Genomic DNA, 17,726 nt, shown 5'->3' on the forward strand with positions numbered 1-17,726 from the left:
AAAAAAAAAAAAAAAAAAAGAAACATGTCAATGGAGATGGTCACTGGCAAAGAGATTTACAAGATATGGGGTAGTCTAGTAGTATCCTAAATCAACATCACATAATTTATAGATGTCCTCTTGAAAAGTTTGCAAAAACACTATAGGTCACTACGGAAGAGGCACAAAAATGGACACTCAGAATGATTACTTATGTGCAAGTCTTCAGAATAATCTTCTCTGTGTCGTATCAGTTTGAGGGCAGATTGCTGGTCCTCTGTGGTTTCTGATACAATCAGGATGTGGTTGTAACACTGTGCCTCCCACAGTAATAGACAGCAAGGTCCTCAGATGTCAGGCTGTTGAGTACCATGTATGCTGTGCTGGAGGACTGGTCTACAGTAAATGTGGCCTTGCCCATGAACTTTTGATTGTAGTTAGTAGCACCATTTACAGGATAAATCCTCCCAATCCACTCAAGGCCATGTCCAGGCCTCTGTTTTACCCAATTCATAATCTGGTCAGTGAAAGTATAGCCAGAAGCCTTGCAGGACAGCTTCAATGAGGACCCAGGCCTTCCCAGCTCAGCCCCAGACTGCTGCAGCTGGACCTGGGAGTGGACACCTGTGGAAAGACAGAGTGGATTCCATTATCACCTGAGTGTGTGGCCCATCCTCAGGTCTGAAACTTGGGGCACCTTACATGTAATTGCTGCCACCAGAAAGAGGATGATCTGGCTCCATCCCATGATGAAGTTCTGTATACTCAGTGACTATAGAAGACAGTGATAATATGCTGTTCTGTGGCATGGACAGCTCTGAATTTACCATCACAGATTCAAATGATTTACATATTCATGAACAAGACACTTGTTAGATAAGGACCTACTCCTGTTGGAGAAGAGGGTAGAGAAAACCTGGGTCAGGCAGACTAATGCTGAAGTCCAAGTCCTATTCTTCTTAGGCAAAATTCATCTCATATCATTTCCATGAGCCCTGTGCAGATGCTGTGGATATAATATCTGGGCCTAAACTCTGAATAGATTTACAACCTGAGACAAGTGATCCACTTGTGGCAAGGTTAACAGATGAAGTTAAGAATGGTTGTAAGGATAATGATAATGATGGAAAATTTCAAAAACAGCTAAGTTGATAGAATTTATGTCCTTACAAAACATACAATTAATACTTGACATTCCAACATGTTATATACTAAAAATTTACCCAGATGATTAAATAAATGTACTTCAGCAATATTTGTACATAAATGATTATTGTAGCACCATCATAATAACTAAACTAGAGAAATAAACTCTTTCTGTCAACAGAGGATTGCATCAAGAAGACATGATTATACAGATAACACAACGTAAGATTTTTTTATCCTAAAAGAATAAGAAACCTATGTAAATTATAATAAAATGAATGCAACTAGAGATAATTGTATTAATTAAGACCATATTAGAAACACAGGCACTAAATGGGACTCTCAGTAGTTCTGTAGGTACTGTATTTACATAGACTAATATGTACAAAACCAGTGATGTATAAATGAATATTTCTAGTATAATAAAAGTGAAAAATAGGAGAGTAAGAAAAGGAATGGCAGAGGTTATAAGAAAAGCGTTCACAAGGTAAAAAATACACTTATATGAAAATGCTAAACCTTCATAAAATTTATTTTTTTTAATTTTCAGATTTTTTTAATTCTTTTGAATTTTCATTCATAAGAAATTCATAATGTAATCATAACTACCCCAACTATGTCCCTCTGATTTCCCTTAGAATCTTCCCATAAGTCTCTCCCTACAACTTCTGACCTCCTCATTTAATAAAAACAATAGGTCCAATTAGTGATATGTACAGATACATAGGTGGGGGTCATTCACTAAATAATAGGGAACATCCAGAAATATTCCCTAAAAGTAACTAAACTTTCCTCATTAGTCAAAAAATTCCAATAGAACCTCAGGTTGATGTGTGACCTCAGGTATTCCTCCCCATTCATGGAAGATCTAAAAAATATATATATGTTATATTTTCTTTAGTGGCAAGAACAGAACACACATGGCCAAGGTATAGTGTGATACTCTGAACTAAAAAGGGGAAATTCAGTTCTTGTATTGTACCATGTGGGTCCAAAGGATCAATTTATTATTGATGGTGTGACAAGTAGATTTTATTTTTTTACCTACTCAGCCCTTTCACAGGCTGTCAGGCTGTAACTTTAACTGGCTTGATTTGTACAGGTATTGTACTGATAACTGTAGCTGCTGAGATTTCATGTGATACTGAAAAATCCTGAAATTTTCTGTCCTGTCTATCCACCCCACTTCTGATCTTATGTTCTTTCTAAACCTTCTTTTGTTATTGTCCTTGGGTTCTAGGTGAAATGTTTTTATAAATGAGTCATCAGTGGTGGAGTATTCAGGAATTCATTCTCTGCACCTTGACCAGTCATGGGTGATTATATCAATCATTACACCCTCCACTCAGAAACTTCTGTGATCAAAAATGAGAGCAGCGATAATCTACTATGTATAAACATATATTATAAGGCAGTTTGTCAACTTGACCATTAACAATACTCTACTAGGTCTATGTCATCTGTTCCCATGGGCTTCTGACCATGTTTACCTGGGATGAAGTCTTTCCTATGAAGCGGGGCATTTATCCATTTAGAAAGCAGTTGGTAACTACACAACAGTCAGGCATGGTGTGTGCGTGCATGTGTGTGTGTGTGTGTGTGTGTGTGTGTGTGTGTGTGTGTGTGTGTGTTTCTTTTACTTTAATTCATTTAACTGCTTTTCATGTGTTTTTGCTTTCTATAGAAAAATATGAGAGGGTATGTAGTGTGAGTGTTGAAGATTCAGGCATATGTTTGGAAAGAATATCATTTATAGGAATACATTGTATTTGTTTTAATATTTATTTTTTTATTACTTTTATTTTTTACAGTTAAGTCGAGGCTTTCCACCTTGTTCTTCATCCCATTTCTCCTCTGTCCATGTCTTCAAGATGTCCTCTCCTCACCACCAAGGCCTGCCACCCAGGGGCTACAAGTATCTAGAGGGTTAGGCACATTGTCTCCCACTGTGGCCAGACCATGCTGTATACTTGTCCAGTGACCTCAGACCAGCTACTGCATGCTGCCTGAAATGTGGCCCAGTGTCTGAAAGATGTGAGAAGTCCCAGTTTATACACATTAATAAACAAGAAAGTATAACTCTTTGAAGTGTGTAACAGAAAATCTTCACAGTGTTTGAGCCTGGAAATGATACATGTCAATCACAGTAGGTACATGTACATTAAGAAAGGAAACCACAGAGGATACTGAATCCCCCACACACCCAGCACATGTCTCTGCAGGAGATTATTGGCCCCATTGTGCCTCCTGCTGGACATGAACTCACCTGCAGGTAGATTTCCCATCACAGTGATGCAGCAGTAATATATCCCTGCAACTAGTGTGCTAGCAGGGCTCAGATGCAAGGAGAAATCGCTCTTGTTTATGTGGAGATGATGACTGATAAAATTAAAAATAAATAACAAATAAATTTAAGTTGTTTCTACATTATCATCAATTATGCTCTCAAACACATTTGCTTTCCTAGTGGCAGTTGGATTCAACTCTAGCAGTTCCCATTTGTAATAAGGTATAAAGGAGAGATAAGGACATTTATTTCTCTGTCTCTGTCTCTGTCTCTGTCTCTCTCTCTCTCTCTCTCTCTCTCTGACTTCCTCTCTTTACTATCCCCACAACTCCCCTTCCCATACCCTAAATATACTGTATTCTGTACTATAAAAAATTTGCTACTTCTGAGCAAATCTACAGGTTAATCTTTTTTGTCATCTCAGTCCCAGGGCAGCTACCTGTTCCTCCAGGTTTTTTGACACACTCTGGATGTGGTTATAACACAGTGTCTTGTACAGTAATAGACTGCCGAGTCCTCAGATGTCAGGCTACTGAGATCCATGTATGCTGCGCTGGAGGATTTGTCTGCAGTCAGTGTGGCTTTGCCCTTGAACTTCTGATTGTAGGAAGTATCAATTTCCAGGATAAATAGCTCCAATCCATTTCAGGTCCTGTCTAGGCCTCTGCTTTACCCAGTGCATATTGTAAATGGTAAAGGTGTAGCTAGAAGCCTTGCAGGACATCTTCACTGAGGCCCCAGGCCTCACCAGCTCAGCCCCAGACTGCTGTAGATGAACCTAGGAGTGGACACCTGTAGAAAGACAGAATGGATGTCTGTGTCATCTCAGGCCCTGTCTCTTCTTCAGATTTGGAACTGGTGAGCTCTTACCTGCAGTTACTGACAGGAGGATGAGAAAGACCCAAATGAACTCCATGCTTAGACTCAGTATGTTCAGGGACTATGGAGATGACACTGATCATGGGTTGTTTTCAGGGTGTGGAAATCCATGTATTTACTGTCATAGATTCAATGTATTTGCATATTCAAGAGCAGAGTACATCTTACATAAGAACTTGTTGCAACTGGATAAGAACTGGAGGGGAAGGATCAAAAGGCACATGGGTTAGGCAACAGGATGCTCAGGTCCAAGTCCTAATCCTCTCTGTGGAAATGCATTCCATACATTTTTCCTGTGCTCTGAGCAGATGCTTTGGTTGCAGCTTCAGGGACTAAGCTCTTGATAGATTTTTGGCCTGAGTTTGTTGTTCCACTTTGGTACAATGTCATCAGATTGCTCTATACATGGTTGTTGTGAGGATGATGATGGTGAAAGTAATGGGAAATTCCCAGAATGGCTAATTTTTGAGAATTTACTGCCTTATTTCAGGCATATGCAATTAATATTTCCCTTTCCAACAGGTTATATACTTCAAAACTCACCATAATGACTAAAAGTAAATGTACTATCTATATCCACATAGATAGAGTCATCACTAGTAAGTAGTGAATATCCAGAAATCTTCTACCAAAAAGTGAATATATTTTGCCTATCAGCTTGGTGTAAGCCCTCAAGGGTTCCTCCCTATCCATGTTATAAAGTGTTTTTATTTTTACTATGTTATATTATTTTTGTTGCAAGAAGTGCGTACCTATGCACCAAAGTGGATATATTAACCTCAGAGAACTACTTGAATAATTTAATTCCAAGATATTTTCCAGATATTGCTAAGCTTGCCAGAAGACATGCTTACTTGCTTAGCCATTTTAGGTTTTCAGTGAGGTAATTTTCACTAGTTTAATTTGTGTGTGTTGATCTGGTAAATATAGCTACCGAGAGTTTGTTTTTACAGTAAGACCAGTTCAATACCTGAAGATAGAATTTCTTTTGGGAGAGGGCAGAACTAATATATTTATTATTTAGACCTATTTACTAATTGAGATAAGAAATAAGAAAATTCCTGTCCTTAAGAGCCCAGTCACCCTAGTGTGAACAGCAAATTATTCCTGCCATCACATGTGGAGTCCCTCCAACTCTTCTGTACACATCACACACTTTCTAATCACTATCACCACCTGAGACTATGAGACAACTTGCACAGCATTTTAAGCAAAGGCCTGGAAAATAGACCAGAAAGCAGCCTGTAGACTCTCAGTCTCTCCTCCCTCCTTGCTTTAAGGAGGGAAAAATCAAAGTCAGTGAAATCATCTGGGTCTCTTACAGGTCCTTTCTGATGTACTGATGATAATGATTTCAGGGTGCAATTTGGTCACAGGCACTTATGCTTTTAGTACTATGATGAGAGACTTTGTGAAGTGTTTTACAAAGAATCTTTACAGTGTTTGAGCCTGGAAACATCACATGCTAATCACACAAGGCCAGTTCAGTTAGTACACTTAAAAAAGGAAACCACAGAGGAAAGAGTCCCCTCCACACCCTCTTCTTCTCTCTATGGGAATTCTTGGCCTCATTTTGCCCCCTGCTGGTCATGAGCTCTCATACAGATAGGTTTGTCATGGCCTACACTGATGTTGCACAGTCTGGCTTTAGAAATAATTTATGCCTATTTATGCCTATAACTTCAGTGTTCATGGAGCTAGGCTAAAGTGAGAAGTGGATCTAGTTTACATGGGGATAATGACTTATACATCAGAGATTTTAAGTTGTGCCAATATTACTGGAATGTCCCTCTTAAAGCCAGGTTCCTCACTGATGAAGGTTGGGTCCATTTATTACAGTTCCTGTTTCTAAAAAGATAATGACAGGAGATAACAGCCTTTTTCCTGTCTTCATCATGCTACACCTGGGGCAGAGCACCTGTGTTCAGAGAGTAAATCACTCACCCTACATTGTATAATAGACACAATGAAAAGACTTACAAAATAACTGTACATAGGACTGAGTAAGTTGACATAAATCACTGAAATGTTTCAGCTGCTCAGGACCTGGCTGAATCTTAGAAGCTGAAATATGTTTGAACTTAGTTCTGTAATAGGCCTGCATTAACAAGAATGGGTAAGTAGTGAAAATTCTTAGTAGGGAATATTAAAAGGGCCAATCAGAAGATCTGAATCCTAGAGATCTGCCATGAGAATCACTCCATAATTACAGGAACTCTTAGAGACTGAGCCACCCACCAAAAAGCATTTATTGGCTGAACTTAGGCCCCAAGCACATATGTAGCACATGTGCAGCTCAGTCTTCTTGGGTTTCCCCTAACAACTGAAGTCAGGGCTGTAGCTAAAACTTCTGTTTGTCTGTGGAATTCATTCCCCTAAGTAGACTGCCTTGCCTGGTCTCAGTGAGAGATAATGGCCCTAAACCTGCAGAGACATATCAGGGTTAAGGTATATCCAATGGAACCCTCACCATCTTGGAGGGGAATAGAATGAGAGACTGTTTAGGCGGACCTGGACAAGGAAGCAGCAAATGTAAAATGGGGATATCTCTTCTGTATCCAGAGAAGGCCTTCCTTTTTCTGACTTCAAGACAAATCTCCCTCTCCATTGTTCCCTTCCACTTCTTTGTCATCCTTTCTTTCCTGTCTTTGTTGCTTATTCCCTGCCCTTTATCCCTCAGGGGAAAACAAGGCCTATTTGTCCTGAGAACTTTGATTTGAGAGTCCTAGGACCCTATAGGAATGGCTTTACCATCACCAGTGTTGTCCTGCAGCTGTCAGAGCAAACTTCTTAGAATATGGAAATGGTGAGAATTGCAGATGCATATGGTTGCTGTTAGTCCAAAACCATCATATCAGGAAACATGGAATTATGCCTTTTATCAGAGATATGTGAATGTGGGGTGTTTAATTGTCTTGGAAACCTGAAATGCAGATAATTTACCTACAACATTGATTTTAGCTCTGCTGCATTTACCTCTGGGGTTATGTTGGGAAGATTCCTGAATTATGCCCACTCCGGCACCAGCTTTCAGACTGTTCTTCCACTGCCTTGGTATCACAGTCACTGATGTCTGCCTGCCATTAGATGTAGGATTAAAAAGAAGGAACTCTGCTCTTGAAGCTCAAGAAGGGCAGGTACTTTATCATGTATTTTGATATCATGCTTAGCAGAGAACTTTGAGGTCTGGATTATTGTTCCAAAACACATGGCACAAGCATCATGAATGGTAAACATATATAGATATAATATCTACTACAACAGTACTCACATAAGAAATCTCTAAAAAATATAATTAGAAAACTTAAAAATGAACAAGAAAATCTCACTTTAGTATCAACTCCTTGTTGAGTGGTCTGTGTTTGGTGTTGATCACTGAGTGATGAGACCTGGGAATTTAGAGCTGTGCTCCTCTGGTAGAGAGAGCTACAGGATCAGGTCAGACTGTTTTTGTTTTTGTTGTTGTTTAATTTATTTACATTTCAAGTGTTATCCCTTTACCCAGTTTTTTTTTCTCTTCTGACATTATTTCTTTAATTTGTAAACTTTACATAACCTTTTATTGCTTCTCACTTTAAACGGAAACAAAACAAAACAAAACAAAAAACCCCACAAATCACAGCCGTAAGCCTTTGTCTTTGGAGTGACTCGGGTACCCAGAGGAAGGAGAGGGAAGCTGGACCTCCCAGAAGCCCCCTATTCAATCCCCCATCGCCTGCTTTTATGAAGGTGTCTTTTCACTCATCTACCTACTCCCACCTGCCCATCTTTGATTCCCCTACACTGGGGCATCTATTGAGCTTCCATAGGACCAAGTATCTGTCTTCCCATTGATAACCGACAAGGCAGTCCTCTGCTACATATGGAACTGGAGCCATTAGTACTCTTTAGTTGTTGGCTGTTTTTGATGGGTAAATTGATTACTTGCATGTCCTCCTCCTGTAATAACAAATTCCTACTTCGAAGCCTTGGAGATTTAAATGCCTAGAGCAGATGAAATAAACAATACTGAGAAAATGGAAAAGAATTAAGGCATTATCTATTTGTTAATATGAATTTTGGGTTCTTTGTTTCTTTGCTTACTTTCTGTTCTTCTTTCATTTCCCTTTTAATTAAGAATTGATTCTTGGAGCTGGTGCTCTGTCCTCTGGGAGGACCCCACCCACACCCAAAGGCAGCTTGTTCTCCAGGACTTCCAACAGATTCAGAATCACAAGTGAGACCTCAACCCCTGAAACACTTAGCCTGACTGGAACCCCCAAGGACCCAGGAGACAGAAACATCCCTGCCCAGCCAGAGGCACATGGTCCTACCAGATTGCTCTGCCCCACAGGAGCATAGCCTGTGTGCACTGCCCTACCCAACTCACCCATACCCAGAGGCAGCTTGTCCCTCAGGTCTTCTGTCAGATCCAAGATCACAGGTGAGACCCCAATTCCTACCCTAATATCTGGACCAACTGGGACCTCCAGGGACCTAGTTATCACAGGGACTCCTGCCCAGACAACGGCACATGCTCTGATCAGCTTGCACAAGAACCCATGAGCAGACACTGAGCTCCAGATCTCCACCTACTCTGCCCATACCCAGAGGCAGTTTGTCCCATAAGACTTCTGACAAATATAGGATCACAGGATCATAGAGATAGCTGGATCCCACAGGAGTTATTAAACAACCAGGATCACAGGCTCACATGCTCACAGGAAGGCAAAGCTCCAGTCAGAGAAAGCAAGAACAGCTAACACCAGAGATTAAAAAGTAGCAAGAGATAAGTGCAAGAACATAAGCAAAATAAACCAATGCTACTTGCTATGATTAAAATCCAGTTCTTCTACCACAGCAAGTCCTGGATACCCCAAAACAACTGTCATGACAGAGGAATTTAACAAAGTCATAAATAACCCCTTAAATAAATATGGGAGAACACAGGTAAGATAGAAGAGAGAATCTCAGGTATAGAAGATACCATAGAAAACATTGACACAAGAGGCAAAGAAAATGAAAAATGAAAAAAAGCTTCTAGTCCAAAATATCCAAGAAATCCAGGACACAATGAAAAGACCAAACCTAAGAATAAGAGGAGAGAGTGAAGATTCTCAACACAAAGGACCAATAGATATCTTCAACAAAATTCTAGTAGAAAACTTCCCTAGTGTAAAGAAAGAGATGACAATCTTCTTGTGTAGGTTAGACAAGAAACCTACAGAATGACAAATGATGGAACCAGAAAGGAAATTCCTCCTATCACATAATAATCAAAACACCACATGTACAGAACAAAGACAGAATATTAAAAGTGGTAAGGGAAAAGGGATACCTATCAAAATTACACAAGACTTCTCAACAAAGCCTTAAAATCCAGAAGATTTTGGGCAGATATCATAAAGACCCTAAGAGAACAAAAATGCCAGCTCAGGGTACTATATACAGAAAATAAACAGAGATACAAAAAATAACAAAACTTATGAACCAAGTGGATTTAACAGATGTATACAGAACATGTAACACTAAAACAAAAGAGGATAATTTCTTCTCAGCATCTCATGGTACCTTCTCCAAAACTGATCATGTAATCAGACACAAAACAAGCCTCAACTGATACAAGAAGATTGAAATAATCCTATGCACCCTATCAGAATACCAGGAACTAAGGCTGATCTTCAAAGACAACAAAAACTACAGAAAAACCATATACCTATGGAAGCTGAACAACTCTACTCAATGATAACTTGATCAGGGAAGAAATAAAGAAAGAAATTAAAAACTTTTAGAATTTAACAAAAATGAAGGTACAACATACCCAAACATATGGGACACAATGAAAACAGTACTGAAATGAAAACTCATAGTGCTGAGTGCCTCACAAATTAATTGGAGAGAGCATATACTAGCATCTTACCAGCACATCTGAAAGCTCTAGAACAAAAAGAAGCAGATACACAAAAGAGGAGTAATTGGTAGGAAATAATCAACTACTATGTTCCTTTATTCTACAGAATAGCTTTAGCTGTCCAGGATATTTTTGGTTTTCAATATGGAGTTGAGTGTTATCTTTGCAAGATCTGTAAATAATTGTGATGAAATTTTGATGAGTATTGAATTGCATCTGCAAAGGGCTGTTGGTAGGATGTCCATTTTTACAATGTTAATGATACCAATCCAGAAGCATGGTAGATATTTCCATCTTTTGCTATCATCTTAAATTTTTCCTTCAAGAAGTCTAAGTTTCTGTCACATCATAATTTCACTCAATTGGCTAGACTTAGAACAAAGTTTTAATTTCCCAACTATATGAATCCTGCCAATACATGATCATGGGAGATCTTTCCATTTTCTGAAAACTTCTTTGATTTCTTTCTTCATGGACTTTAAGTTCTTGTCCTACAAATCTTTCACTTGTTTGGTTAGTGTCACACCAACATATTTTATATTATTTGTGATTATTGTGAAGAGTGTCCTTTCCCTAATTTCTTTCTCAGCCTGTTTCTTTTGAGTAGAGGAAGGCTACTGATTTGTTTGAGTTAATATTTTTATACAGCCACCTTGCTGAAGTTGTGTATCAGGTTTAGAATTCTCTGGTGGAATTTTTGGGGTCACTCGTATATACTCATATATATCATATCATCTACAGATAGTGATATTTTGATTTCTTCCTCTCCAATTTATATCCCTTTGATATCCTTCTGTTGTTTTATTGCCCTGGCTAGGACTTTGAGTACTGTATTGAATAGATAGGGAGAAAGTGGGCAGCCTTAACTAGTTCCTGATTTTAGTGGGATAGATTCATATTTCTCTCCATTTAGTTTGATGTTGTTAGTTTGCTGTATATTGCTTTTACTGTGTTTAGATATGGACTTGAATTCCTGATATTTCTAAGACTTTTTACATTGAAATGTTGTTGAATTTTGTCAAATACTTTCTCAGCATCTTATGCTGAGTTTGTTTATGTACTGGATTAAGTTGATGGATTTCCATATATAGAACCATCCCTGCATCCCTGGAATGAAGCCTATTTGATCATGGTGAATGATCATTTTTATGTGTTCTTGGATATGGTTTGGGAGAATTTTGTTGAATATTTTTACATTGATGTTCATAAGGGAAATTGGTCTGAGGTTCTCTTTCTTTGTTGGGTCTTTTTGTGGTTTATTTATCAGTGTAACTGTGGCTTCATAGAATGAATTGGGTAGTGTTCCTTCTGTTCCTATTTTGTGGAATAGTTTGAAGAGTATTGGTATTAGATCTTGTTTGAAGGTCTTATAACATTCTGCAATAAAACTATCTGGTCCTGGAGTTTAGGAGATTTTAATGAATGCTTCTATTTCCTTGGAGGTTACGGGACTGTCGTGATGGTTTATCTGATCCTGATTTAACTGTGTTATGTGGTATCTGTCTAGAAAATTTTTCAGTTCATCCAGATTTTCCAGTTTTTTGAGTATAGGATTTTAGAGTAGGATCTGATGATTTTTTGAATTTCCTTCGTTTCTGTTGATCAGTTTCCCATTTCATTTCTGATTTTATTAATTTTGATACTGTCTCTGTGCCCTCTGGATAGTCTGGGTAAGGGTTTATCTAGCTTGTTGATTTTCTCAAAGAACCAGCTCCTGGTTTTGTTAGTTCTTTGTATGATTCTTTTTGTTTTCATTTGGTTGATTTCAGCCCTGAGTTTGATTATTTCCTGCCGTCTACTCCTCTTGGGGCCTATTTGCTTCTTTTTGTTCTAGAGCTTTCAAGTGTGCTCTTAAGCTGCTAGTGTATGCACTTTCCAGTTTCTTTTTGGAGGCACTCAGAGCTATGAGTTTTCCTCTTAGTACTATGTTCATTGTGTCCCATAACTTCGGGTATCTTCTCCTCTATCATCATCATGAGATATGATTTTAAATCCAAAGTTTTCTTTTCTGGTTTGTTGGGGTATTCATAGCTTGCTGTGGTGGTAGAATGTTGCAGGATTTTCTCTGTCCAATCACATTAACCTACTGACAGGACTGTGATTGGACATGAATAGGGAGGCAGAGTGAGAAGTTTAGGAGGAGAGGTCAGAGAGTAGGAGGGAGGGAGAAAAAAATCAACATGGAGGCAGGTGAAGATGATGATCCAGACCCCACGTGGTTTTAATCAGCCATAGGTAGCTAAGGATTTTACAATGTTAAAATAGTTTGGTTAAAACATTCTTTATCATTTGGCTCAGAAATTATTGCAATGGCATCTTGTAAATTGTAATCTTATTGATATATAAATCTGATTGGATAATTAAGCCTTAAGAGTCATATTTTTACCACAAGATGCATGATTGTGAGGGTGTGTACGTTGTTGCATGTAAGGGAGATGATCTTGCTAGCTGGGAGAAAATAGTAGGTCTCTGCTGAGACATAGTGATGAGGCCAGTTGGTACCGGTGGGGCAAGAGAGTTTGTGGAGTGGATGTCATTTTTATTTTTACCACAACAGGAGAACTAGGTTCTTATGATGCCAAGTAGTCTTAATTTCTGTTGCTTATATTCTTACCCTTGCCTCTTGCCAACTGGTAATCTCTGGTGTTAACTGGTCTTGCTGTCTGACTGTGACTTGTTCCACCTGTAAGTCTGTGTGTCAGTACTCCTGGGAGACCAGTTCTCTCCAGGAGGAATTTGGGTATGGAGAGATGTGGCACAGGGTCGACTCAGGGCACAGATCAAAACTAGAAGGATCCTGTCCCAGGATGCTCCTCAGTCCCTGTCTCCTGAGTGCTCTGGGTGAGTCCCTTAGAGCAGAAATGGTGATCTTACCTGTGCTTACAGGTGTGTCAGCACTCCTGGGAGACCAGCACTCTCCTGAGTGTATTTGCATATGGAGAGCTCTGGCAAAGGATCAGCTCCCTGCACTGTGGCATGTCAGCCAACAACAGGAGTTTTTGACTGGAAAGGAATAGGAAACTTACATTTCTTTTGGAAAAATGGATGAAATTAGAGATAACTGAATTAAGACAATCTCAGAATTACAGTCATTAAATAAGACAATCATTCATAGCTTTATTTAACTCATAGCTGTACACAACTATGCATGCAAATACATGATGATGTGTCAGTGAAATTGTCAAGTAGTAATAAAGGGAAAATAGGAGGAACAAGAAAAAGAGAGAGAGAGGATACAGGAGCAATGTGTATAATGTACAATATATACTTGTATATAAAATTTTATGCATATGTATATTTGTTGGTTCTATACTACATAAAGATTTTTATTGCCTAAAATTTTCAATTATATATGAAATATACTATAATCTACCACCACTCTCAGGACTCTCACCACAATCTATCATCACTGGATCCCTGTGGTTGCCCTGGAACCTTCCAATAAGTCTCCTTCCCAACATTCTAATGTTTCATTCACTAATAACACAGTAACTTTAATTAGTACTACCTATATATACATAGATACATCACTAGTAAATAATAAATCTCTAGAAATCTTTCCCCAAAAAGTGAATATATTTTGCCTATCAGCCATCAAATGTCAAAAGACCTTCAGCATGTTGTGGGCTGTCAAGAGTTCCTTCCTGTCCATGTTGTAATTTTTAAGTATATCGTCAGGCTGTTTGTGTCTTGCTGCTGTGGCCTGGGTTTCTCTTTGCAGCTGAGGCCTGAGACTGTCTGCTGCTGGGGCCTGGGGCAGGGAGAATTAGTCAAAAATGAGGCAATGCATAAATGAGATATTTTATTATAAGAAAGAGAAAATATGCTGGTCAAGTAGAGAGAAGGAAAGGAGAGGAAGGAGAGGAGAAGAGAAGGAGAAAGAGAGAGAGAGGAAATAAATGAAGCAAGAGAGAAAAAAGGCAAGAGAAGAGAACAAAGAGCAGGAAAGAGAGGATGAAGGCAAGAGAGGAATCAAAGAGCAAGAAGGAGGAGGAAGCAGGCAAGAGAGCAAGAGAGGAAACAAAGAAGCAAGAGGGGAGACAAAGATCAAGACAGGAGAAAAAGAGCAAGAGAAGTGACAAGGAGCAAGAGAGCAAGAGGGTGGAGAGAGCAAACTGCCCTTTATATTGTATGGGGTGTGACTATCTGCCTTTGGGGTGAGGCATGCCTGGTTGTGGTCAGACAACTGGGGGTAGGGTTCAGGTAGAATGCTGGGAGCTTGGGGCATTGTCTGCCTGATAGAGCACACATCTCCTGCAGGGGCAGCTGTGAGAGTTTGTGACTGAAACAGGAGCCAAAGACTCAGTAGTTATAGCCAAACTCCTTCCCCTACAGGCAGAAACTGCCAACTAGGACTCCAGGTCTCAAGGCCAATTATTCAACTGAGCCTAAGTTGCCTGAACAGACCACTGCCATACAGTATCTTATATTATTTTATGGTGAGGACAAGGTATATATGCACCAAAGTGGATATATTAACCTCAGAGGACTACTTGTATAATGCAATTCAAAAATATTTACCTGATATTACTATGCTTGGCAGGAGCCATGTTTACCTACTCAGCCATTTCAAGGTCTCCAATGGGGTAATTTTTACTGGTTTGATTTTTGTGTGTGTTGTGTTGGTAAAAATAGCAAATGAGAGTTTGTTTTTGAAATAAGAATAGTTCAATCACTGAAGAGAGAATTTCATGTCTGTTAACCCAGTTCTCTGTAGCTTACATCCTTTCTTCTCCCTGTTTTATGATGGTTCTTGATTTTTGGTGTGAGAGATTGATATCATCACTTGTCTGTGTCTGAATTCTCTGTCAATCATTTTCTGCACTCTGAGCACTCATGAATGTCTGCCTCGCCTCACTCATTATTCTGAGCTTCTGTGATCAAGGCTGAGACAGTCTACTGGGTATAAACATATTTATAAAGCAGATTTGCAACAAGAGCATTAGCAATACAACTGAACTCTACCAAGGCCTATATCATCTCTAAACATGTGTTTTAGACTGCACTTACCCTGAATGAAATCTTTCATATGAAAATGTGTGGGCCTGTGTACCAGAGGCTTTCCATGGAGATCTTTGGCCTAGCTTGGTGCAAGAGTTCTGGTGGAGGGAAGAGAGCATGGGTAGGGAGGGGAAGTCACTTCTGCCACTTCTGCTGCTGTAGTTGGCTTCATCTATATCTCTGCTGTGCCTTCCAGGTTACTCAGTTATTCTGCCACACCCTGCATTGAGTCAGGTCAGGCTGGGCCAATGAGAGGCTGACTAGCCAGTGAGGAGTGCAGTGCAGCTTCAGGCAATGTTTTGAGACAGCACACTTCTTCCCAAGTGTTACAGCTCTTAGAACAATGGGCTCAAATGATGGAGTAGTTTTCACACATTTTTAATGCCCTGGGTAGGATTTATATACAGTTTTGGGGGTGATTCAGAGTTCAACAGCAGGTTTGGCTGCTGTTGGCTTCTCATTGGCTTGGACTGAGAGCTTGGGGAAACTTTATTTCCATTTGGGAAGGCTTGGTGCTGCTTTTATGTGACTGATGGCCACACAGTTTTCTGCAGAAATGTGGAGGGCTGCTGGCAGCTGTAGCTGAGATGGAAACAAGGGGCCCAGGAGGTGTGGTCAAACCAATCACCAGGTCTCCGGGGTTTCAGGCATTTGCTCTACCAGGACCAGGTTGTCTGCACAGCCTACAGCCACACAGAAATTCACCAAAAATTATGAATAAATTTAGTGTTTACCCCAGCAATATCCCTATCGAACATGTACTTTAATGACTCTACATCTTATTATAGAGTCATTTGCACACCCACGTTTATTCACAGCATGATATTCATGCTCTATTCACAGCCTATAGAGGGAGGAATCACCTCAATTCTAAAAAAACATAAATAAAAATGATATAGTTGTGCATATAGAAAAAGAGAATGTCACTTAGTGGTAAAACATGAATTATGTAATCTATGTGTATGCATGGAACTGGAAAAATACACTGAATGCTTACCCATTTCCATTAAGGAAGTGCTTCACTTTCTTATTCATATATGTTTCTAGATTTGATTAATTTGTTTTGTTATATTCAATTGTAGAGGCCAAGAGACTAGAATTGGGCCATTAGTGTGTGAGGATTTTACAAAGATGATATAGTGAAATAGACATAAAAATAGAGAGTAAAATATTTTAACACTGAGCAGATAAGAGCCAGAGAGGTTGGGTGACTCCAAGGAAGGAGAGGCTTCCAGACACAATTGGTTGGATGCACACATGAAGTCATAGAGACTGTGGCTGCAGGCACAGAGCCTGAACCAAGTCAACCCAAATAAAATCCCCAAGTTGGGAGAAGGAAATGGACATGGGCTCTCAGCCCTAACCAAAAAGTTCTGCAATTGATACTTGCATACAAAAGAAAAATTAGTTTTATTCAGTGGAGCTTCACAGGAGATGTTAGGCACAATTTATCATAGAAGACATGCTTAGCAGTTGATAGCCAACAAAAAATGAAGACAATGTTATTTCTGCAGATATTTTTTCCAGAATCACCTTGTTGAGGTCTCTTGGTCTCACTGAACTTTTGTCTACATATCAGGGCTATATAGTTGTACTTTTACTGGTTTCTGTATGTGTGTGTCTGTGTGTGTGTGTGTGTGTGTGTCTGTGTGTGTGTCTGTGTGTGTGTGTCTGTGTGTGTGTGTCTGTGTGTGTGTGTGTGTCTCTGTGTGTCTGTATCTGTGTATGTGTGTCGCGTTCTTTGTTTTTTTTTTATATGTAGTCCCCCTTCAAATTTCTTTCATTTTTGCTTTTTCTTTTTCCTTTTTTCTTTTCCTTTTGTAGTAACAAAAAAATGTGTAGTTGGGTAAGTTTGAAGGTAGGCCAGATCTGGAAAATATTGTGGGTTGGGAAATCAGTTATTAAAATACATTGTATGACTTTTATTCAAAAATTATAAAAAACAATAACAAGTGAACATAAATCTGAGAACTGTTTAGCAAAGAATCTTTACTGAATTTGTGCATGGAGACATCACATGTCAATCACAGCTGGCCAGATCAGTTAATACACTTAAGAAAGGACCACAGAGGACACAGAGTTCCCTGTACACATCTCCTCATCTCTTTATGGAGATTATGTGCCCCCTACTGATCATAAGCTCCCATGCAGGTAGGCTTGTCATGGCTTACACTGAATTTGTACAGTCTGGCTTCAGAAATAATTCATCCCTGTAACTTCAGAGTTCATGAAACTCAACTGAAGGGAGAAATTGATGAGTTTACATGAGGATAATGACTTACATATCAGAGATTTTAAGTTGTGCCAATATTACAGTGATGTTCCTCTCAAAGCCAGATTTCTCCTTTATGGCAGATGGATCCAGCTCTTTCAGTTCTAAACAGGTAATGACAGAAGATAACAGCTTTTCTCCTGTCTTTATCAGAATACATCTGGGGTAGAGCACCTGTATTCAGAGTGTAAGTCACTTACCCTATATATAGGGTATAATAGACAAAGTAAAAAGACTTACACAATAACTATACACAGGACTGAGACTGTTGA

The 17,726-nt window shown here is 39.2% G+C and overlaps 1 pseudogene and 1 gene segment (V, D, J or C); both read right to left on the reverse strand.

The window, feature by feature from the left end:
• Positions 1 to 274: 274 nt before the first annotated feature.
• Positions 275 to 789, reverse strand: LOC116080194. The segment is given in 2 exon segments: positions 275 to 603; positions 682 to 789. Coding segments are annotated over 2 exon segments (375 nt in total).
• Positions 790 to 3,847: 3,058 nt separating this feature from the next.
• Positions 3,848 to 4,328, reverse strand: LOC116081127 (annotated as a pseudogene).
• Positions 4,329 to 17,726: the final 13,398 nt, after the last annotated feature.

The sequence above is a fragment of the Mastomys coucha genome, unplaced genomic scaffold (assembly GCF_008632895.1).
Source record: "Mastomys coucha isolate ucsf_1 unplaced genomic scaffold, UCSF_Mcou_1 pScaffold6, whole genome shotgun sequence".
NCBI classification, from domain to species: domain Eukaryota; kingdom Metazoa; phylum Chordata; class Mammalia; order Rodentia; family Muridae; genus Mastomys; species Mastomys coucha.